The sequence below is a fragment of the Saccopteryx bilineata genome, chromosome 2 (assembly GCF_036850765.1).
Source record: "Saccopteryx bilineata isolate mSacBil1 chromosome 2, mSacBil1_pri_phased_curated, whole genome shotgun sequence".
NCBI lineage: Eukaryota > Metazoa > Chordata > Mammalia > Chiroptera > Emballonuridae > Saccopteryx > Saccopteryx bilineata.
In genome coordinates this window covers 379,424,707-379,449,107 of record NC_089491.1, presented here as the reverse complement: position 1 = coordinate 379,449,107, position 24,401 = coordinate 379,424,707, and the positions used below count along the sequence as shown (strand labels likewise).

At 40.8% G+C, this 24,401-nt stretch overlaps 1 protein-coding gene across 5 annotated transcripts in view; it reads left to right on the top strand.

The window, feature by feature from the left end:
* The window catches only part of SPAG9 (sperm associated antigen 9), a 142,407-nt gene that overhangs the window by 78,718 nt on the left and 39,288 nt on the right, over window positions 1-24,401 (top strand). For all 5 annotated transcript variants that reach the window (XM_066263977.1, XM_066263975.1, XM_066263976.1 and 2 more), the window contains 5 exons: window positions 8,907-9,099; window positions 9,667-9,766; window positions 16,304-16,425; window positions 23,089-23,146; window positions 24,083-24,235. In XM_066263977.1, the coding sequence (XP_066120074.1) occupies window positions 8,907-9,099; window positions 9,667-9,766; window positions 16,304-16,425; window positions 23,089-23,146; window positions 24,083-24,235 (626 nt within the window). The remainder of the gene's footprint in view (window positions 1-8,906; window positions 9,100-9,666; window positions 9,767-16,303; window positions 16,426-23,088; window positions 23,147-24,082; window positions 24,236-24,401) is intronic.

The following is a 24,401-nucleotide window of genomic DNA, read 5'->3' as shown; positions in this document are numbered from 1 at the left end:
GGAAGTGAGCACAGTGTTTCAAAACTGATGCAAAAAGTAAATGAAAGTGATTGACCATCGGTCACTCTTTACCTGGTATTCTTAGAATACCAGGTACTCAGTTTGGGGGAGTATGATGTTATTATTCACTGCAATACAAATGAAAGTTATTTCCTCTGTGGTGCTTGCCATGGCTTTACTGTAATCTATAATCTGAAGCCAGCATTTTGAAATAAGAGAGAGAAAATACAGTAAATCATGTAGAAATGCAGCTTATTACACATTTATACAGCTCTAGTTAAGAAAACTAGTATGCTTTGCACACAGATCTTCCTCAGGACAGAATGTAATAGGTTGTGTGTACCCTGGAGACAGCCCAGAGTGTCATTTTACCCTGGGCTGCCTCCCTAGTTGAACAGATGCCTCAGCCCCAATCAGCACCATTCACCTCCCCCAGCGAGCATCTGTTGAGAGCCTCCTTCATTTCAGACTTGCTGTGTTGGGCACTGGGATAGAAAGACAAATAAGACATCTACCCACCAGGTCAGCGTTCATCCTGGTCCAGGGAAGCCCCTGAACAGGCAGGTCTGTAACAGTGAAACAGGTGACAGTGAAGCCGTATATCTTCTTCAGAAATATCCTCTGATTAGGACATGCATATATCCTTGAAGGGTGGGAGTTTTCTTCAGCTGACAGAGTAATTTACATCTAGGTGTATTTCGTCCAGCTGTGTCTAGACTACAGTTTGTTCTCATTGTTTCTTTGGGGCACAGACTCCTGCTAGGAATTAAATTGAAGCTGTGAAACTCCACAAAATACATGCACACCTGGAATTTTGTGATTTGGTTATGCCAGAGAGTTGTAAATCAGAAGAGGTTGTAAATCAGAACCACTGCTTTAGCCATTTAACTTTTGGGGAGAAAGTAATGTCAACAATTTAAAGTGTAAGGTAATAACTAGTGGGATATATAGGACTAAGTTACTTTTGTACTTTTGTCTCTACTTTCTTTAGGCCTAAAATCATTGAATCCAAAAGATAAACCCATGTAACAGAGTTGCTTGCCCTTTATCTTATTTCAGATGGAGTCAGGCAGATCTCATTGAGTGTGTGACTGAAAAAAGGGTTAAGTGATGAGCTGCTTATTGATAAAATATTAGGGGAGACATGATCCACATAGTGACGTCTCAATCTTGATATTGCTGAAACTTTTGTCCTGCAAATCTGAAACTCTGTATTATACCTGATAAACCACAACTCCCCCTAACCCCTCCTCCCGGCCCCAGTAACCACCTCTCTACTTTCTGTTGCTATGAATTTGACTACTCGGATGCTTCTTCACATAAGTGGAATTCTGCAGTATTTGTCTTTTTGTGACTGGTGTATTTCACTTAATGTAATGTCCTCAAGGCCCATCCACATTGTAGTATGTAACAGAATTTTCTTCCTTTTTTAAAAGAATTATTTTTATTTTTATTTATTGGGTTGACATGGTTCACCGAATTATACATTTTTCAGGTCAGATTTTCTTCCTTTTTTGAGGCTGAATAATATTTCACTGTATGTATATACCACATTTTGTTTATCCATTCACCTTAATAATGCTTGTTATTATTTTTTTTAATGGGTATAGTAGCCATTCTAATGGGCGTGAGGAGAGGTCTCATTGTGGTTTTGATTTACATTTTTCTGATGACCAGTAATATTGAGCATCTTTTCATATGCTTTGCTTGTTGCCTATTTGTGGATTATCTTTGAATGACACCTGTTCTCTTAATGTACAACTCGAACAGGCATAGGATTGCCATTCCTTTATAGTTGTAGCATTGAAATTCCAGATCAGGTCCCTGCTTTTTTGTTGTTGTTGTTTTTTCCTGAAGTTGGAAACGGAGAGGCAGTCAGACAGACTCCCGCATGCGCCCGACCAGGATCCACCGGGCATGCCCACCAGGGGGCGATGCTCTGCCCATCTGGGGCGTTGCTCTGTTGCAACCAGAGCCATTCTAGCGCCTGAGGCAGAGGCCATGGAGCCATCCTCAGCGCCTGGGCCAACTTTGCTCCAATGGGGCCTTGGCTGCAGGAGGGGAAGAGAGAGACAGAGAGGAAGGAGAGGGGGGGATGGAGAAGCAGATGGGCGCTTCTCCTGTGTGCCCTGGCCGGGAATTGAACCCGGGACTCCTGCACGCCAGACCGACGCTCTACCACTGAGCCAACTGGCCATCAGGTCCCTGCTTTTTGTGGATATTCTCCAGTGACATACACAGCCTACAATGTTACTTAAGGATTGCAGGGGGAAATGGGATTACAAAATAAGTACATGTTTCAGAGATTTGACGACCCTGTAAATATCCATGTTTGGAACCCACTTGTGCCATTGAAGAGGATATCTTAATGACATCAAGCAATTGGAATTGATAGGCTGGTGATCTTCAGGTAAATAAAGCAGCATTTGTACTCAAGACTATTATCTAAAACAGTACAATTTGACATATGATTGGCATAAAATAGGCATTGGAAGTTTCCAGAAGCCTCCAATATGTAAAAAATTTTCATATTTTAATCAGAAGCCACTGATTAAAAGTGAGATAATAATATGCAACTCCACTTTAACATTATATTGAGAAATTCACATAAATGCTTTCAGTTTCCACTTAGGTCCTAGGAAGAATTTGCCCTTGTTGTGCACATAGTGTCTATGAGCTTACTGTTGACTACAAGTGATATCTATTTCATCTTCCAACAGGTTAATATAATATTTAGGCTTGTCTTTTAGCTTTAGTTGGAGGCATTATCAATGATTGAATTTCATGTCTTCCACAGGAATGTTGCATCCTCTGGCCAAATACTATAGCAGTAACTTTCCATCTCAGTGCTATCCTTAGAAACTTGATGTCACCTGTCTGGGTGACCAAGGAGAAATAAGTCTTTTGAAATTTCCCCCCTAAAATTCAGACCTTTTCCTTCCTCAGCAGTCATGCTGTATCCTTGGTAACCAGTTGTCATAGTACAGGCCACACAATGAGCTATTTTAATGAGTGTAAAATACAGTGTGTCCGTAAAGTCATGGTGCACTTTTGACCGGTCACAGGAAAGCAACAAAAGACTATAGAAATGTGAAATCTGCACCAAATGAAAGGAAAACCCTCCCAGTTTCATACCTATTCAGTGCAGTTCGATGTGGGCTCACGCACAGATTTTTTAGGGCTCCTTAGGTAGCTATCCCGTATAGCCTCTACAGACTCATCACTGACTGATGGCCTACCAGAACGGGGTTTATCCACCAAACTGCTGGTTTCCTTCAACTGCTTATCCCACTGAGTAATGTTATTCCTATGTGGTGGCGCTTCGTTATAAACGTGTCGATATTCACGTTGCACTTTGGTCACGGATTCGAGTTTAGTGAGCCACAGAACACACTGAACTTTCCTCTGTACCATCCACATCTTGACTGGCATGGCCGTGGGCTGCTCCGCTGTATACACAGTGTTATGTCATCATCTGTGCATGTGCACATGCTGCCACATCATCCTACAGAAACTGGGAGGGTTTTCCTTTTATTTGGTGCAGATTTCACATTTCTATCATCTTTTGTTGCTTTCCTGTGACCGGTCAAAAGTGCACCATGACTTTACGGACACACTGTATTTTTATGTGATAAAAGTATAAATGGGTAAGTTCAGAGAAATACATTTTATGTTATCTGGATAGCCTAACACAAATTTAAAACATCATATTCTTCTAAGCTGATCCTAATTTTTATTTCCTTGTAACCCTGAACCTCGAGATTTTTTTCCCTGTTCTGGGTTCACAGTCATAGTCCTTTTCCTGTTTTAGGTTGAGCTCTGTTCTGGTTAGTTTATTTCATACCCTAGATGGACCTGGGAAGGAGGACTTTTGCCATGAACTATATTATGAACTCTAATTGCTAAGTAATCTTTTTAAATAATAAAAATAACTAGACCTTGGGGGTGAGATGAAAAGGGGAAGAGTAGCTCATTTCTCAACTTTTATTTAAGAGGTGAATGACAAATGCACAACTGACCTTAAAGTAATATTTTCAAATAGCTTCCACACATATTTTCCCAGCATAGATCAACTTGATATTCTTAGTCTAGGGCAGGGGTCTCAAACTCAACTCAGCATGTGGGCCGCAGAGCAAGATCACAGCCGTTCGGCGGGCCGCACTAGGTCTACAAAAGGCAACTGTTACGCAACACTTTTCTCACTGCAGTTGAAAACAAAAAAAAAATCAGTACAACAAGCACAATCGTGCATACAGTTTACTCAGTGTCACAAAACGACCAGAAACTGTAGTTCGCATCACAACTGCTGTTAACTAAGCTAATATCTAGCTAGGATGCTAGAAAAATGAAAAATACAAGTAGGCCCCTAGGCTTACTTAATTTTATCCAAAATATTTTGAACTTCGTGGATTAGTCTGCGGGCCACACAAAATTGTTCAGCGGGCGAGTTTGAGACCCCTGGTCTAGGGCTTTCTGATTTCACCATCCTGATGGGTTTAATTGCTGTTCATCAACACTATTCATCAGGAGCGTGAACTGTTTGATATTAATTTTTAAAGGTACTTTGTATTTTTAACCTTCAAGGATTGTGAATTTGTAAATGATAACATAAAGATGAATTAACCCTGCTGTTAGAAGAACCAACATAACACTACTTATTTATTTATTGTGACAGAAACAGAGAAAGGGACAGATAGGGACAGACAGGAAGGGAGAGAGATGAGAAGCATAAATTCTTCGTTGTGTTACCTTAGTTGTTCATTGATTGCTTTCTCATATGTGCCTTGATCCAGGGCGGGATAGGGGGGAGCTATAGCAGAGCCAGTGACCCCTTGCTCAAGCCAGCAACCCCGTGCTCAAGCTGGTGAGCCTGATCTCAGGCTGGCAACCTCAGGGTTTCTAACCTGGGACCTCAGCATCCCAGGTCAACATTCTATCCTCTGCACCACCACTGGTCAGGCTACAATGCAGCTTTTAATTCCTGCATTGTATTCTGTTGTATGGATGTGGTATAATTTGCTTATCTCCCTATTTTGGAGTATTTAAGTGGTATGCAGTTTTTTGCTGATATAAGTGACATTATGCATACAACTCTGATTATTTCTTTAAAAGTATATATCTTTTTCATTTAACATGTAAGCATTTTCCTATGTCACGAAAATTCCTTTTAAGTATTGTATACTGACATGGGTATAACCACTTTATTAATTTTTTTTTTTGTAGATTCAGAATTTCAGAGATTTGTTTTTGATAAATGTACCACTATCTGTCATGGATATATACCATATTTTTCGCTCCATAAGATGCACCTGACCATAAGACACCTAGGGTTTTAAGGAGGAAAATAAGATAAAAAATATTTTGAACCAAATGGAGTGTTAAAATATTTAATAAAATACCGTATTTTTCACTCCATAAGATGCACGGGCATTTTCCCCTCCACTTTTGGGGGAGGGAAGTGTGTCTTATGGAGCGAAAAACACGGAATGTGTTTCTTAAAATGATCATGAGCAACAGCAAAATAGTCAGTAACTGACCAACAACTGCACAAGTCCAAGTATAGTATAAACAGTCAAATATCGAGAAAGCTAGGATTTACTAGGGTGAAGATCTCCAGCAAGCACTTGGGCTTTATCCACTTGTCAGAGCTCAAGCCCCGCAGGAGATCGGAGGTGTTAATGAGGAACTCCATCTGGGTGTGCATTCAGACCTTCATGTTTGTTCTGTGACTGTCTGCATTTCTTATCATTTAAAAACACCTCCCTCCCAAAGCTGGGAGAGGGATTGTGACTTTGAGACTGTTGCTGGGATAAAGAGCTCTATTTGCATAGCAAATAATTCTTTTGCATAGCCTATGTTCTCATCTGGCAATTGGTTTTATGTCCAGCCTTTCTTGGTAGTGAAATTTGTGCTACATCAAAATGAGTGATATTAAATTAATATTGAGAGAAGGAATAGAGATAAAAAGTTTAGTGTTATAAAACTGAGTTTAGGTGGTGAAGTTAAGTCCTCTAAAGTGTGTTTGCTTTCCTGTAGTTGCTGTTCATCATAGCATGTCGCTGACCATGTCAACAAAGAAATATCCTCTTATACTTTAATGATTTTCAATTTGAATTTGAACAGCCTCTTTTCATCACCTAAAATAACCTAAATCTCTCAGTTTAATATAAAGCTGTGGAATGTATATGTAATTTTGATTGGTATAGTTATATTTTGTTTCATCTTTTTTGTAACTATAGTGTTGTTGTTTTTTGTGTGTGACAGAGAAACAGAGAGAGGGACAGATAGGGACCAACAGACAGGAAGAGAGAGAGATGAGAAGCATCAATTCTTCATTGCAGCTCCTTAGTCGTTCATTGATTGCTTTCTCATATGTGCCTTAATGGGGGTGGGGTGGCAGGGGAGCTATAGCAGAGCAAGTGACCCTTTGCTCAAACCAACGACCTTGAGCTTAAGCCAGTGACCCTACACTCATGCTGGTGAGCCCACGCTCAAGCGGCAACCTCAGGGTTTCAAACCTGGGTCCTCTGTGTTCCAGTCCAGTGCTCTATCCACTACGCCACCGCCTGGTCAGGCTATAATGTATTTTAACAATGTTCTTCAAAAGTAAAAAAAAGACAGAATTTTAAAGAGGGAATAAAAATTACTAAAAATCCCCCACCATAGCACAACTTAATATGTTTATATATATATTCTTTAGTCCCCCATCCCCCAGGGTACAAGCATGCATTTCAGAATTTTTAAAGTTGTGCATAATGTATTGTTATGAATTATAACAACAGCAAACATTTTATATTTTGTTGTTTTTTGTTTGTTTTTTCCGAAGCTGGAGACGGGGAGGCAGTCCGACAGACTCCTGCATGCGCCCGACCGGGATCCACCCGGCCTGCCCACCAGGGGGCGATGCTCTGCCCATCTGGGGCGTCGCTCTCCCGCAATCAGAGCCATTCTAGCGCCTGAGGCAGAGGCCACAGAGCCATCCTCAGTGCCCAGGCAAACTTGGCTCCAGTGGAGCCTTGGCTGCAGGAGGGGAAGAGAGAGACAGAGAGGAAGGAGAGAGGGAGGGGTGGAGAAGCAAATGGGCGGTTCTCCTGTGTGCCGTGGCCGGGAATTGAACCTGGGACTCCTGCACGCCAGGCCGATACTCTACCACTGAGCCAACCGGCCAGGGCTTCAACAGCAAACATTTTAAAACATTATGTATGAACAGACTGCTAAGACTTTATATAGGCCTGACCAGGCAGTGGCTCAGTGGATAGAGCGTCGGACTGGGATGCGGAGGACCCAGGTACGAGACCCTGAGGTTGCCAGCTTGAGCACGGGCTCATCTGGTTTGAGCAAAGCTCACCAGCTTGAACCCAAGGTCACTGGCTCGAGCAAGGGGTTACTCGGTCTGCTGAAGGCCCGCGGTCAAGGCACATATGAGAGGGCAATCAATGAACTAAGGTGTCACAACGAAAAACTGATGATTGATGCTTCTCATCTCTCTCCATTCCTGTCTGTCTATCTGTCCCTGTCTATCCCTCTCTCGGACTCTCTCTCTGTTTCTGTAAAAAAAAAAAAAAAAAAAAAAGACTTTCTATAGAATAACAATCTATGAATTGCGTACTGTTATTTCTGTTTTACAGATGAGAAAACATAGGTATAAAAAGAATATATAACTTACCTAAAATCATACATTTAGGGATGGGTAAATTTAATAAATTCACCTCATCCCTTACTATTATTAGTAGTAGTAAACTTTTTTCAGTTTCTCTTTTTTTAAAGACTTGGTTACTTTGCTTTTAAAGAACTGCTTCTTTATTGTCAGTCATTGCACAACTGTTTTAAGTTTTTTTGGACTCACAAACCCCTTTGAAAGTCTGAAAAAAGCCTGACCAGGCGGTGGTGCAGTGGATAGAGCATTGGACTGGGATGTGGAGGGACCCAGGTTCAAAACCCTGAGGTTGCCAGCTTGAGCGCAGGCTCATCTGGCTTGAGCAAAAAAAAGAAAAGCTCACCAGCTTGGACCCAGGGTCCTTGGCTCCAGCAAGGGGTTACTTGGTCTGCTGAAGGCCCGCGGTCAAGGCACATATGAGAAAGCAATCAATGAACAACTAAGAAGACAAATAAGAAGTCTCAACGAAAAACTGATGATTGATACTTCTCATCTCTCTTCGTTCCTGTCTCTCTGTCCCTATGTATCCCTCTGTCTGACTCTCTGTCTCTGTTAAAAAAAAAAAAAAAAAAGTCTGATAAAAGATTTATTTCCCAGAAAAATGGGGTCTGCAAATTTTTGTATAAAACCTCAATCTGGGCATGTAGCTTTTGACCCTTATCTGTGGACTCGAGAACAGTAGTTAGCAAATTATAGTGAGTATATAAATCACTGGGGTCGCTTGTTAAAATGCCGAGGATCTATTCTCACTGCATAAAATCTGGAATTGGCCTTCTTCCCTTTAACAAGCACTTCCGGTGATCTATATGCAGGATGTTTTAAGAACACTGTTTATAAACTCTATTCTGAGATTGGAGTCTTGTTACTCTACTGCTATTTTAGAGTAGCTACTATGCAGTACATACTCTATATGTGTTTTGAAGCAGGTCTTTTTAAAATGATTGTAAGTTATTACAATTGTCATTAAAAACTCTGATGTTGACGGTAAAGTGTAATGTTATCTGCCAATCTACTTTTCCAGTTTTCTATTTAGAAGAATCTTATGTATTTTGGGAAAATGTGGTTTACTTAAATATTTCCCAGTTATTTGAATAGTCTGTGGAGATTATTTATTGGTTTCTTTTGGTAATCAGTGATTCTTTGTTACTTTTTTTAATAGAATTTTCTCTCAGCAAATTTATTTCTTAACCCCTTTTAAAAATGGTTTAAAATAAATTACTAAAATTTTCCCATAACTCTTTATTTGTAGGATGAACTTTCTGATGTTAGCCAAGGAGGCTCTAAAGCTACCACTCCGGCATCCACCGCTGCTTCGGACGCGGCAGGACTTCCACCTGATACTCCCGTAAAGGAAGATGTGGAAGGGTTTGTGCAGGTGGCCGACACACCGAGCAGGCATATTGAAGTTCAGGTAGCCCAGGAAACTAGAAATGTATCAACAGGTATGGGACCCTAGTTCTTTACTTTCTGGTTTTAAAGTAGCAATAAATCCAGATGATGTGGATATGAAAAATTCATCATTGGGTGGTTGATGCTTGGGATTTATAAAATAGATAATTAACTCAGTGTACTGAACTGTAAACAAGGTTAAAGTGCTGATGGTTATTAAATAAAGTTTTGGAGAGAAAAATGGTGGGGGCTGGAGGGTTGGGGAGCTCAAAAGTTAGGAGAACAATGTTTTTCTCTGCCTGCCTCAGATCATTAGTCTTTGTCTTTAGTTTCTCTGAATTTTACCCCTTAAATAAGAATGAAAACAGACTTAGGATACACTGCACTGTGTCCCAAGAAATACAAATGAAAACTTTCTTTGGTTATTTATTAGTTTCTAATACTAGCTTTTAATTGAATATTTGTCATATTATCTAATTCTGTGCTTCTTAGAATCCACTCTTTTGAATTTTTTTAATGATCAAATGATGTATTTGCAACCATAGAAGCAACAGGATTTTCATATTAGGTATACAGTATGTGATACATTCATTACTTATGTCTTCCCATCCTTTCGTAAGGCTCTTCAGAAAATGAAGAGAAGTCAGAGGTTCAAGCGATTATCGAATCCACTCCCGAGTTGGATATGGACAAAGATCTGAGCGGATATAAAGGCTCAAGGTGATGTAAATTTCAGACTAAGATATTTTATCCTTCTTTTCCCCTCTCTCAGAAATACACTGATCTTCTCTGGCCTCTGACCAGAAAAAATGGATTCAGATGTTTTAGCTCTCTCTTGCTCTTTATCTTCAGGTATTTAAATCACATCTTTATACTGATCTTCCTTGGTTTCTCTTTCTCAGCTGGGAGTCTGTAAAATTAAGTCCTAACTAGTGGTCAGCAAACCCATTGGTCAACAGAGCCAAATATCAACAGTACAATGATTGAAATTTCTTTTGAGAGCCATTTTTTTTTAAATTTTTTTTACAGGGACAGAGAGAGAGAGTCAGAGGGATAGATAGGGATAGACAGGAACGGAGAGAGATGAGAAGCATCAATCATCAGTTTTTCGTTGCGACACCGTAGTTGTTCATTGATTGCTTTCTCATATGTGCCATGACTGCAGGCCTTCAGCAGACTGAGTAACCCCCCCGCTCGAGCCAGTGACCTTGGGTCCATGCTAGTGAGCTTTTTGCTCAAGCCAGATGAGTTCGCACTCAAGCTGGCAACCTCAGGGTCTCGAATCTGGGTCCTTCCACATCCCAGTCCGACGGTCTATCCACTGCACTACCACCTGGTCAGGTGAGAGAGCCAAATTTTTTAAACTTAAACTATATAGGTAGGCACATTCCTTATCGAGGTAGCGCCTGCATGTGGTATTTTGAGAAAGAGCCACACTCAAAGGGCCAAAGAGCCGCATGTGGCTCGCGAGCCGCAGTTTGCCAACTAAGGACCTAAAGCACCCCTTGTATTCAATGAATTAGTTACTCTCCTGTGCATCTAGAATAGTAGTAGCCATGTATGTACTTTCTTTGGGAGAATTGAGAATATAGTCTCTCAAATCATTTTCTGTCTTCTGTGGATCAATCAAGGAACTCTGGTTAAAAAGGCTGTGATTAGCCCTGGCCGGTTGGCTTAGTGGTAGAATGTCGGCCTGGTGTGCAGAAGTCCCGGGTTTGATTCCCGGCCAGGACACACAGGAGAAACGCCCATCTGCTTCTCCCCCCTCCCCCCTCTCCTTCCTCTCTGTCTCTCTCTTCCCCTCCTGCAGCCAAGGCTCCATTGGAGCAAAGATGGCCCGGGTGCTGGGGATGGCTCTGTGGCCTCTGCCTCAAGCGCTAGAGTGGCTCTGGTCACAACATAGTGACGCCCCAGATGGGCAGAGCATCGCCCCCTGGTGGGCAGAGCATCGGCCCCTGTCGGGCGTGCCGGGTGGATCCCAGTCGGGCGCATGTGGGAGTCTGTCTGACTGTCTCTCCCTGTTTCCAGCTTCAGAAAAATACAAAAAAAAAAAAAAAAAGGCTGTGATTAGCTGTTGACTTTACAGTGGAAGATGACAAGGATTAGCTGATTAGCTCCTTAAACTACCTTCCTTTCATTCTCTCAATATAATTATTATCTCAGTTTGTTAAATTCACATCACTGTTAATATTGTTATGACTGTATACAGTATGTATGAGTCACAGGTTAGCTACAGAATATACTGTGATTACATTTTTTTTTTTTTACAGAGACAGAGAGAGTCAGAGAGAGGGATAGACAGGGACAGACAGAACGGAGAGATGAGAAGCATCAATTACTAGTTTTTTGTTGTGCATTGTGACAGCTTAGAAGTTCATTGATTGCCTTCTCATATGTGCCTTGACCGTGGGCCTTCAGCAGACCGAGTAACCCCTTGCTCGAGCCAGTGACCTTGGGTCCAAGCTGGTGAGCTTTTGCTCAAACCAGATGAGCCCATGCTCAAGCTGGTGACCTCGGGGTCTTGAACCTGGGTCCTCAGCATCCCAGTCCGACGCTCTATTCACTGCGCCACCACCTGGTCAGGCTACATTTCTTTTCATTTACAACTCTGGCTTTCTGGAATTAGTAAAGACTTGAGGTTTTTTGTTTGTTTGTTTGTTTTTGCATTTTTCTGAAGTAAGACACAGGGAGGCAGAGAGACTCCTACATGTGCCCAACTGGGATCCACCCGGCATGCCCACTAGGGGGCGATGCTCTGCCCATCTGGGGTGTTGCTCCATTGTGACTGAATCCATTCTAGCGCCTGAGGGTAGAGGCTATGGAGCTATCCTCAGTGCCTGGGTCAACTTTGCTCCAGTGGAGCCTTGGCTGCGGGAGGGAAAGAGAAAGAGAGGAAGGAGAGGGGGAGGGGTGGAGAGGCAGATGGGTGCTTCTTCTGTGTGCCCTGACCGGGAATCGAACCTGGGACTTGCACACGCTGGGCCAACACTCTACCACCGAGCCAACTGGCCAGGGCCTCTTTTGTTTCTTTTGCTTAAGTTTCTACATACCTATTACTAATTCATTGACAGATACCCTCAAATCATAAATGTAAACGTTTTCCTGGTACTCTTTCTCCTGGAGTCTTCTATTTCCATTCTCCAATCCAGATATGTTGCGTTTTCTCTGGTCCTGGAATTGGCCCTCGCTGTGGTTCCGGGAAATCTCTTCATCTCTCTCCACTGTCGTGTCTTCTCTTTCCTTGGTCTCATGTCATCTTGCTTCTTAATTTATGTCTTTGTTTTGACAGAACATATTCTTCTAGCTCTTTGGGCAAAGGCAGCATGGGAAGTAACTTTTTTGAGAACTTGAATGTGACAAATGTTATTTGAAGATGTGATTGAAGGGCTGGATTCAGTATTCTAGGTTGGAAAACCCTCAAAAGTTTTTCTTCAAATTGTGAAAACATTGCTTTATTGTCATGTTGAGTTTGGATTTGAGATATTTCTTTTTTGTATATTCTCTCCAGAAGCGTTTAGTATCTTACTTTATTCCTGTTTTTCCTTCCCCCTCTTTTAAAAATCCATGATGATATTCTTGGTATAGGGGTCTTTTTTGTATCTTCTTGCATGTAGTAAAATTTTTATCTGTAAAAATTGTATCTCCCAGTCTGAGACATTTTCTCTCTAGTCTTTTTTTTTTTTTTATTAAATCAATTTATTTATTGATTTTGGAGAGAGAGGAATATCAGTTTGCTGATGACTTATTTATGCATTCATTGGCTGATTGTTATATGTGGTCTGACTGCAGACTGAAAAACCTTGGTGTACCAGGCCGTTGCTCCACCCAGCCGAGCTGCCCGGCCAGGCCCTCTTTATTTGTTCTTGTTTTCTGTCTAGAACACCAGTTAGTGGATGTGGAACATCTTGGACTGATCCTCATTATTTCTGTTTTACCTTTTTTTTATTTCGCCTATTTTTCTAATTTTTGGATGATTTATTTAACCTTATCTTTCAACCTTCATTGATTTTTTTCTGAAATATTTTGTTTTTAATATTCTAAAAATAATATATATTTTGTTTTTAAGTTGCTGCTGAGAGAGAGAGAAGGGGGGGGGGGGCATGGGAAGCATCATCTTGTTGCTTCTCATATGTCCCTAGCCAGGCAAGCCTGGAATTTCAAACCGGTGACCTCAGCATTCCCGGTCAGTGCTCTGTCCACTGTGCAACACAGGTCGGCTACAGAGGTCTTATGCTCTGTGGCTGTGTTGCTCACGCTTACGTAAAGGACTTACTCTCCATTTTCCTGCCTGTTTCCATTATTCAGGGAGCTATGCTGCAAGAACAGAGGTCCGAGTCCCTGAGGATTGGCCCTAGGCCTCGTACTGGTTCTGGTGACACCTTTCATCCCAGCCTTCTGTTGTAGTCCTCCTCCGCGCCCCTCCCCGCAGACTGCCCCCTCCGCGCCCCTCCCCGCAGACTGCCCCCTCCGCGCCCCTCCCCGCAGACTGCCCCCTCCGCGCCCCTCCCCGCCCCTCCCCGCAGACTGCCCCCTCCGCGCCCCTCCCCGCGGACTGCCCCCTCCGCGCCCCTCCCCGCAGACTGCCCCCTCCGCGCCCCTCCCCGCAGACTGCCCCCTCCGTTCCTCCCCGCAGACTGCCCCCTCCGCGCCCCTCCCCGCAGACTGCCCCCTCCGTTCCTCCCCGCAGACTGCCCCCTCCGCGCTCCTCCCCGCAGACCTCCCCCTCCGCGCTCCTCTCCGCAGACTGCCCCCTCCGCGCTCCTCCCCGCAGACCTCCCCCTCCGTGCTCCTCTCTGCAGACTGCTGGCTCCTTCAGGTCCGGGGCCTTTCAGGGCTTCCGGCAGCACACTGACTTCTTCCCCAAACCCCCTTGCTCAGGTTTCAGCTTTCTCTTGTCTGTTAAATCAATTTCTACTCTTTACCCATCTGTTTTCCATCTTACAGAATTCTGTTCGCATTTTATCTGCTCTGCTTTCTTTTTCTTTTCCCTGTGTCCCTGTGGGTCCTTTTTAATTCTTTTATTGTCATTTTAGTTGAGTTTTGAATTATTGGGTGATAAATGACTATGTTCAGTTCACCATGTTTAATTGGAAATCCGGTGCAGATTTTTTTTCCTATTACTATAACAATGTACAAACATACACGTATTCCCAATTCCCCATCTCCTGCAAAAAAGGACTATGTTACACATACTGTTTTGCTGCTTGCTTTTAAAAAAGCACCTTTATATAATGGGTTTCTTTAGTTTATAAAGCTCTATTTCAATTTTTTTTTAAAGGAGAGACATTTTATTTATTTATTTAAATTAATTAATTAATTGATTTTTGAGAGAGAGTCAGAGAGAGGTATAGACAGGGACAGAGAGGAACGGAGAGATGAGAAGCATCAATCATTAGTTTTTCGTTGCTCATTGCGACACCTTAGTTGTTCATTGATTGCTTTCTCATATGTGCCTTGACCGCGGGCCTTCAGCAGACCGAGTAACCCCTTGCTCGAGCCAGCAACCTTGGGTCCAAGCTGGTGAGTTTTTGCTCAAATCAGGTGAGCCTGCGCCCAAGCTGGCGACCTCAGGATCTCGAACCTGGGTCCTCGGCATCCCAGTCCGACGCTCTATCCACTGCGTCACCGCCTGGTCAGGCTCTATTTCAATTTTTTAACTTTAAACTTTTTATATGTCCATAATTTATTTCTTCCACACCCTACTAACTGAGGTTGCTTCAGCTTTTTGCTACTCTAAAAATCCTGCTCTGCCTGACCAGGTGGTGGCGCAGTGGATAGAGCATCGGACTGGGATGCGGAAGGACCCAGGTTCGAGACCCCGAGGTCGCTAGCTTGAACGCGGGCTCATCTGGCTTGAGCAAAAAGCTCACCAGCTTGGACCCAAGGTCGCTGGCTCCAGCAAGGGGTTACTCGGTCTGCTGAAGGCCCGCGGTCAAAGCACATATGAGAAAGCAATCAATGAACAACTAAGAAGTCGCAACACGCAACGAAAAACTAATGATTGATGCTTCTCATCTCTCTCCATTCCTGTCTGTCTGTCCCAGTCTATCTCTGCCTCTGTGTAAAAAAAAAAAAAAAAAAAAAAAATATATATATATATATGGCAAATATTAAAAAAAAAAAGTTTTAAAAATCCTGCTCTGACCATCCTTTTATTTACATAATTGCTTCTTGTGACAGGGTTGTTGTTTTGTTTTGTTTTTGTCAAGAGAGAGAGTCAGAGAGAGGGACAGATAGGGACAGACAGATAGGAAGGGAGAGAGATGAGAAGCATCAATATGAGACGCATCAATTCTTTGTTGTGGCACCTTAGTTGTTCATTGATTGCTTTCTCATATGTGCGTTGACCGTGGGGCTACAGCAGACCGAGTGACCCCTTGCTTGAGCCAGCGATCTTGGGTCCAAGCTGGTGAGCTTTGCTCAAACCAGATGAGCCCACGCCCAAGCTGGTGACCTCAGGGTCTCGAACCGGGGTCCTCTGCATCCTAGTCTGATGCTGATGCTCTATCCACTGCGCCACCGCCTGGTCAGGCGTGACAGGGTTTTTTAGGACATTTTCTTGCCATCAAATTCTTGGTTAGTGGCTCAATTGGTTCGAGCATCGGCCCCAGGCTCTGAGGATAGCTTGGTTAATTCAAGTATCAGACCCAGACGGGTTGCTGGTGGGAGGCGGGATCCTGTTCAGGGCACATGTGAGAGTCTGTCTCTCAATCTCCCCTCCTCTCATTTAAAAATATTTTTTTGGCTCAGTGGGAGTGGATATTTGCATTTAACGTTTTAATAGGCACTGTCAAGTTGCTCTTAAAAGAGAAATAAAATAGTTATGGCAGTTTATACCCAGACAGCATAGAACCTGGCTGTTAAGATTGTGGATTCTGAAGCCTGACTGTCTGGGTTTGAATCCTGTCTCTCTCACTCATTTGGTGGATTATTTTGGCGAATTTCTTAACCTCTTTAGTTTTCTTCTCTGGATAATAGCAGTGCCTGCTCTGTAGAGCAGGTGCGGCCTTCCCCCAGTGGTCTGTGTGAAGCACTAAGACCAGTGCCTGAATCAGAGCGGAGTGCTCTCTGCTAGGGGTCATCACGTTTGTTGTCTCTGTGGAGTTTAATCAGGATTTCTTAGGACACCTTTGCAAAATCTTTTAAAATCACATTTTGTATTATTTGTAAATTATAGGTAAGAAAGAATTCTTATGTAACAGGCTGTTCAGGCCTTTGTAGTGTTTGTTGACTTGGTTTGTTGTTTTCGTTGCATAGCACTCCCACCAAAGGCATCGAGAACAAAGCTTTTGATCGCAACACGGAATCTCTCTTTGAAGAACTGTCTTCAGCTGGCTCAGGCCTCATTGGAGATGTGGATGAAGGAGCAGATTTACTAGGTATGATAGCTCATCTGAAGAAGTATCGTGCTGCTTTAAAAGTAAAGTGTTAAAAATAATTTAATTGAAAATTCTTTCAAAATCCCTGTCTGCATAGTGGTACAGAATTATTGCACCTTTAGGTAATTAATAAGACTATATTCTTTGAGATGATGAAAGTTTTAAATGAAAGCATCTTTGCACATGAATATGCCTAAACTGAATTGCACTTAAATTTGTATTTTGAATTCATAGAACACGATTTATTGAACTCTTGATATATTTTGAGAGCAGTATTATACATAAGGAACACAGTGATTGAGTTGTGTGCGTGTGGATATATAGATTTTTGTATAGTTGGTTCTTGGCTCAAATAGGTTTCATTAAATTCTGTTGACTTTAATTAAATAAGAAATTATAACGCTTGATATTTTTTGAGGTTTCAGCTCTTTGGAAAATGTAATCACTTTAGAATTTTGTTGTTGAAGAACACCTGATTTGAAAAGAATAGTGCATTTGGTCCTTTGCTAAATAGCTTACCTTCTCTGGACCTTAGTTTCTTTGTGTATAAAAGAAAGAGTTTGGATTCTATTTCAGGGGTTGGGCAAACTGCAGATCAGGGACCAAATCCAGCTCACTTCCTATGTGTGTGAGTCAAGTTTTACTGGAACACTGTCACGCTCAATTGGTTATTGTCTAGTTGCTTTTATACTACAACAGGAGACTTAACTAGTCTGCGGCAGAGATTCTATGGCTTCAAAAGCCTAAACTATTCACTGGCTGGCCCTGTACAGGAGAAGTTTGCTAACTCCTGCTTTAGATGATCTCTGAGGTTCCTTTCAGCAATAATTACATGATTCGGGCTCGTGTCAAGTCGTTTATTTTTACCTTTTCTTGTGACTTAAGACCTCATGGAAACCGAAAATCTTATAGTATGAAAAATCTGTGCCTCCATGTTAAATTATTGATTGACTTACCAGTTATGTTCTTGAGATTCTGAAGTACTTTTTGAAGGAAATGTAAGTTCTTTATAAACAGAGTTCCCAATCTGTCTAGTAGGGGAGATTGAAAGTATATAACTAAAAGTATTCTGTTAGACCTAGACTCCCACTATTAAAGTCTAAGTAAAACATCGGAAGTAATTGAATGAGTTTGCATTTCTCAAGGAGGGCTAAAGGATTAACTTGTAAAGAATACTCCATTTTTACATTTGAATTTATGCTTTAACTTTAGTTAACGTTAAATTATGCATGAAAAGTTCCTTTCAGATTTCATTGGTTTAAGAACCTGATTTCCTGGCAAAATTGAGGGGCAGAAGTAAAAAATGCTACAAAGAAGCATTTTTAAATGTTTAAATTTAGAATCAAATTTATATGCAGTAAAATTCACTCTTTTTGGTGAATATTTTGAGTTTTGACAAATACACAGAGTTTTGTAACCACCACTGGAATCATATATATCACCCCCAAAATTTCCTTTATGCTGTCCCATTGAATTAAACCAGATCAAAGTACTTTTTAATGTAGTTTGTACACTCTACATCAGTGGTAGTCAACCTGGTCCCTGCTGCCCACTAGTGGGTGTTCCAGCTTTCATGGTGGGCAGTAGCGGAGCAACCAAGGTATAAATAAAAAGATAGATTTAACTATAGTAAGTTGTTTTATAAAGATTTATTCTGCCAAACTTAGCAAAAATCCCACATAAAGCACTTGGTAAGTAATTATTATTATATGCTTTAACTTGCTTTATAAATCACCATTACTGTGGAACCAATGGGCAGTTAGAAAATTTTACTACTAACAGAGATACCAAAGTGGGTGTAGGTATAAAAAGGTGACTACCCTGCTCTACGTTCTCAGAGTCCAATATTGAGTAATATACTTTTTGAAGGTAGCAGTCTATACTTTGTTCTTGTCAAGAGTAAAGAAGCCACATGGTACTTAGAAGTAATTGTGGTCTTTTAAGTAAAGTATTTTCTGAAAGCTTTCATCTTTAAGTCAGAAAATTAAGCATAATAAACAAGGTAAAAGCAGAATCCTGATACTGTGGTTTCCTTTCCACTTTGAAAATAAGAAATAGATGGTAAAGTACTATCTTTTCCCTTTTGCAGATATTGGTATATTTATTACTAGAATGACTCAGATTACAGTAAATGAAATTTCTAAGGCGCGTGTTTGTTCTTGGCTTCTCTTCTGTACAAATCAGTTACAGCAACTGAGGTCTAATATGAAATAAAATGTAGATAAACTAACAAAATTGTTTCCCAAAGTTTGTTAATTGACTTGGGTTGGTAAATAAGTACATAGCCCATTCCTGTAACTCATTATTCATTTTTCTAATTACCATATTATTATAAAACTCCTGTTCAAGGCTATACATTTTTTTAATCATTATTCACGGACTCAATGCTTAGATTACTTTTTCTGATTTTAGTAGTTTAAGAGAGATTGGTATCTCTTCCCCTTGCATTCTTAATTTTTTCCCTCTCCATACAGAGACAGAGAGAGAGTCAGAGAGAGATATAGATAGGGACAAATAGGAACAGAGAGAGATGAGAAGCATCAATCATTAGTTTTTTTGTTGTTGTTGCGACACCTTAGTTGTTCATTGATTGCTTTCTCATATGTGCCTTGACTGTGGGGCTACAGCAGGCCGAGTAACCCCTTGCTCGAGCCAGCAACCTTGGGGTCTCGAACCTGGGTCCTCCGCATCCCCTTCTGACACTCTATCCACTGTGCCACTGCCTGGTCAGGTGCATTCTTATTTTTATTGATCCTTTTCTCCACTCACTTTTCTGGATCTTGTAAATAAATCATACATTCATGCATCCTTATGCTGGAATTTTCTTTCTCCTGGTTGTACTCTCTATCTTCTACTTCACTATCTTTTCTAACTTCTTTTTGTTATCATGTAAACATGTCCAGGTCTTGACCACTTAAAAATAAAACCACTGCCCTCCTCTAACCCTCCAGCTTCGGTAGCTACCCACCCTGACACCCATCTTTCTCTTCACTTCCAGTCCCACTTGTCTGCAGCAGTATCATTGAAGTGCCTGTTAGGTGCTTGGTATGATTCTAGATGCGCTGACACGTCAGTGAACAAACAGGCTTCTTAGAAATGTGGCTGCTTCTAACTGGCAAGAGTCCCCAAGTCCGCCTTGCTTCTGAGCGCTGGCAGCCTGAGTGGGCATTCCTCCCGCACATTTGCCCTGCCTGACAGGCAGCCTTCTTGTTTGCCGTAGCCATGGGTTCCTTCTCCTTTATCTCACATGACTTCTCAAACAACCTTGTCTTGAAGCTGTCTCTGCTGGTTTCTGCGATAGCAGGCTTTCCTGCACTTTCCCCATTGGCTCTTGTACTTCTTTGAAGGCTCCTCTTCTCTACCTTTCAGATGTCCATGTTCCAGTCCTAAGGCTGCTGCTTGGCTTGGGACATCTTATTTGCTCCTGTTTTTTGACTTTCATGGCTAATTGTTCCAAAGTTTTCATCTCCATCCAAGGTCTTTTTTAGAGCCCCAGACTGTTACTTTCACACAGTCCATAGATAGCTCTAAGATGATGTGTAGGGCTTTACACTTGACATGCCTGAAGTTCAGTTCATCGTCATCTTCACTGTCTTGTCCCCCACAACTCCTCCTCGACTCTTCTTCTTCTTCTTCTTTTTTTAGTGAGAGAGACAGACAGGAAGGGAGAGAGATGAGAAGCATCAGCTCATAGTTGTGACACCTTAGTTATTCATTGGTTGTTTCTCATATGTGCCTTGACCCGGGGGCTCCAGCTGAGACAAGGACCCCTTGTTCAAACCAGCAACCTTGAGGTCATGCCTATGTTTCCACGTTCAAGCTGGCAACCTCATTTTTTTTTTTTAAGCAAGAGACTGACAGAGAGAGAAAGAGAGAGGTAGAGAGACAGGGATTCCAGGGATCTTTTAGCAACTTGTACTAACTCAGTGAATGAATAGCCTCAGTTCTCCATTCTAGATCTCTCCTTCTTTCCTCACAACCAGTTACAAAGAATTGTTTGCTTCCTTTCTTTAAAAAAAAAAAAAATCTGTATTATCTGCCTTTGTCTTACCTCTGCTTAACTGGCACATCCTCCTCCTGGAATTCCATCTTGATCCCCTAGTTAAAGCATGGTTGTCCCTGAAATGTTTTCTCATAGCACTGCATTTGCTTTATTATGCCATTCTTCATACTTGACTATGATTCTCTATGTACCTACCTCCTTAGATAGACTGGAAGCTCAATGTGGCCAAGACAGCTGTATATTTTGCTCACTGTTGAGTCTTCAGTACATTGCACAGCAACTAAGTGAATGGATTCCTAAATAAATCCTAACAGTTTTGTTTCACCTCTAAATCTGTGATTCTTTGCCCTTTGGAGTTAAAACTCCTTTACTGCAGAATTTGTAGAGATCAATGGACTTCTGGAAAATGCCCATACAGACCTAGATAAAATTGTGTGCACATTCTTAAGAGATTAACAGATAATTCAGAAGCCCATCTATGGACCTAACTTGAAACTCAAAGCTAAAATCCAAATGGCGTGTCTGTGATTTTGAAAACTACCAGGCAGTTTTTGTCTTGTTTTGTTAGGTAGAGTTTCCAAATATGTTAGACCTAAGTTTATGCTTGGTTTAAGTCTTGAATAGAAATGGGGCACTGAGTTGGTGTTTAGTAATATATTTCAAAGTGAAAGTTTTGGACAATTCTTTTGATGATGTATTAAATTTATACACCAGATTTTAAGAGAATTCTTCATTGAGAATGTGTAAACTTTAGAAACTTCATTATAGGATGTGATTCCCATATAATACATACTTTAGTTTTTTATATTCATAATATTTAAACGTTATTGTGTTTAGTTAATGGTTTCTGCACATCTTTTCAATTTTATTGTCTCCTCACTTCAAAATGGGAGTGTAGATCTTACTTTCTGAAAACAATCTAATTGAGGTTCTCTTTCATTTTTTCTCTTGGGCTGCTCACCCAGGGGAATATTCTGGTGTGTATGCTTTTAAATACTTTAATATATTGCTTTTTAAGCTAGGTGTTCTTGGCTGCTGTTTCATTTAATGCTTTCTCATATTTTTTTCTGCTCAGCTGTTTTTTGTGCCTTGCATATATTTTCAGCTGTTATGCATATTTCTCTATGTGCTTGAGAGCTTATAGCAAACATGTCATCATACAAGCTTTTTAAGACAAATGTAAACTTTATTTCTTCTGACTCTATAGCTTTATTGAAAAGTTAACATTGATGTTTAAAGCAAATATTTCAACATCCCACCAAAATTCATTTTGGAATTGGAATATGGAAACTTTTTTAGTTTTTATTTTCAGTTTTTGGAGAATATGTAGATATATGATTAAATAAGCACTATTTCTGATACATAATTCTTCATGGTAGAAGTATCCTGATCTTTGAGAACATTTGAGATCATTATAATATGGACAAAATCTGAGTCCATTTGTGAGCATTGAATTTTTACATTCCTAGGTTGGTTTTGTGTTAAATTATCTTTAAGTCATTCTACTCTTTTAAAAATAAGGGACATGTTAATTCTTACATAGTTTTCTTTAGAAATATTTTCCTATTTAGCTGGGTCGTGAATATTTCATTGTGTGTGATTTTCCAACATTAGCTTAGGGTAAGTGAGCAATGGGTTTTGGTTTTGTTTATCTTTGATTTTTTGTTTGTTTGTTTTTGTAACTTTTGAGGTATATTCCCTAGTGTGTTCTTTTATTTCTTCTTTTTCTTATGAGTAATGAATTAAATAGCTTTTTCCTTCCTAAAGATCACTACATTGGATCTTGTATTGAATGCTCTACCTGCCTACCTCACAGTACTCATTAAATTATTAAATGCAATTCTATAAAGTGGCAACTGAACATGATCATTTCAGATGTTGCACTTTGAAGAAACATTACTGAGCTGGAGTTCTCAGTCTCATTATATTCAACTTTATTATGCAAAAGAATTGGGAAAGCATTGTTTTAGGTGTAACCTATCTGAGCATCCTTATGAATGAAGGAAATCATTGTAATTTCTGTCTTTTGCACATCATTATGCATTAAATCATAGCATTGTGATCCCAGATGTTTTTCATATCATGCATAAAACTTTACAGATTAATGATCTGTTTTCATGCTATTTCTTACATAAAACATTTCTTGTTCTCTGTTTTTGCTTTACATGGAATGCATGGGCTATAAGACCATAATTTCTTTGGTAAGGTTTCATCTGCGATGGGGTTTCGTCTTTCTTTGGCCTTGTTTTGGCCTGTTCTCTATGAATGAGGCCTAATTTTTAGGCAAAAACCTAAAATACCACTCTGTGATTTGGAAATTATTTCTGATCCATATTAATACTGTTTCCTTTTTTCCCCCCTAAATACTGCTACCATTTTAGAATATTTGTAAAAAAAAGTCTTTGATCTTTTGAAATATTACAAGAAAATGACAATTAACGGTTATAAAGATATGGCTAACAAAATCTTTAGCTTTGTTTTGTGATGGAAAATTATAACTTTATAATCCACTCAAGTAGAGATATCAAATGAAATTATAGACAAAATGAGATTACTAAGGGAGAGAGAAATTTTATAAAATAAAATTTGCACTATAGAGTCCAAGCTTAAGTAATTTTTGATAAATTTATTTTCAGTTTTTATCCTTTTTCTTTTGCTAGGAATGGGTCGTGAAGTTGAGAATCTCATATTAGAAAATACACAATTGTTGGAAACCAAGTAAGTAACATATATGTAAAATTTTAATAAGGAAGAGAAGATACTGAATTTTCTTTTTGTCTAAGGCAATGACATTTTTTTAATTCAGCAACTGCCCCTTCTTATTCCCCTTCTGTGTGTGGGCGTGTGTGTGTGTGTGTGTGTGTGTGTGTACGTGTGTGCGCATGCGCGCACACACACAAGTAATGGGACCTAATTTCATGGGTGAGTAGTTTTTACTGCTCAGGGGTTTGCAGAGATTTTCATCCCTTTCCACTACACAGGTGTCCCGGCTTTCTGCTAATATTCTGGATGTGTCCTGTGCTTGTTTGGTTCCCTCCCAAGCATGTCTATTTTCTTATCTCTTTTCCTGGGATTTCTTTTATTTCTACATAAATGTTTCGCTCTGTACCCAGCCCATCTCTTCAGAGTTCCCCACCATAGTTGCAGGTTCTCAGGTGCAATGTGTGTGGTCTAGGCCCTCAGACACAGTGGAGTCTTGTTTAGTGGGGTAGGTCCCGGTCATATGGAAAAGGTCAGGCCCATTGTTAATGAGTTGTGTTAGAGCAGCTTTGGAGCATTTGTGTATATCGAAAACAATGCCTCTATAATGAAGTCCTGTGCCCACTATACCCAAAAGGAATTAGTTCTTAGATCTTTTTTTCTAGTTCAGATTTTTTTCTCCTTAATTGTTAAAGGTAAATACAAGTATTAATTTCACTCTGTTGATTAGGTAACCTCTTCAGAACTTATTAACGCCAGTACCCTATGGATGCTATTAGACCATTGCTTTGTGTTTCCTTTTATTTTTGTCCACCAACAACATTAGATAGAATGTCTTTGAAGTATTCAGTTATTTAGCTTTATGATTGTACAGTACTTTAGTCTACAGCAGAATAAGCCGAAAGTTCGAAAGGATATTTGTTTGTAATGATGCACTGGAAATGTGTTCCTTAGAAATGCTTTGAACGTTGTGAAGAATGACTTGATAGCAAGAGTGGACGAGCTGACGTGTGAGAAGGACGTGCTGCAGGGGGAGCTGGAGGCTGTGAAACACGCCAAACTGAAGCTGGAGGAGCGGAACCGAGAGCTGGAGGAGGAGCTGCGGAAGTAGGTTCTCACTGGGTGCTCCAGACCGACCTGTCCGAGGGGGGGGCCTGTGGGGCTGTACGGTAACCCCGAGCCTGGGCCTCTGGAATGCTCAGCCCGTGGGGGGGCAGGGCTGCCCGGGCGGGAGAAGCCCCCCTCCCCTCACCTCCCACTGCCTCTGCTGGGG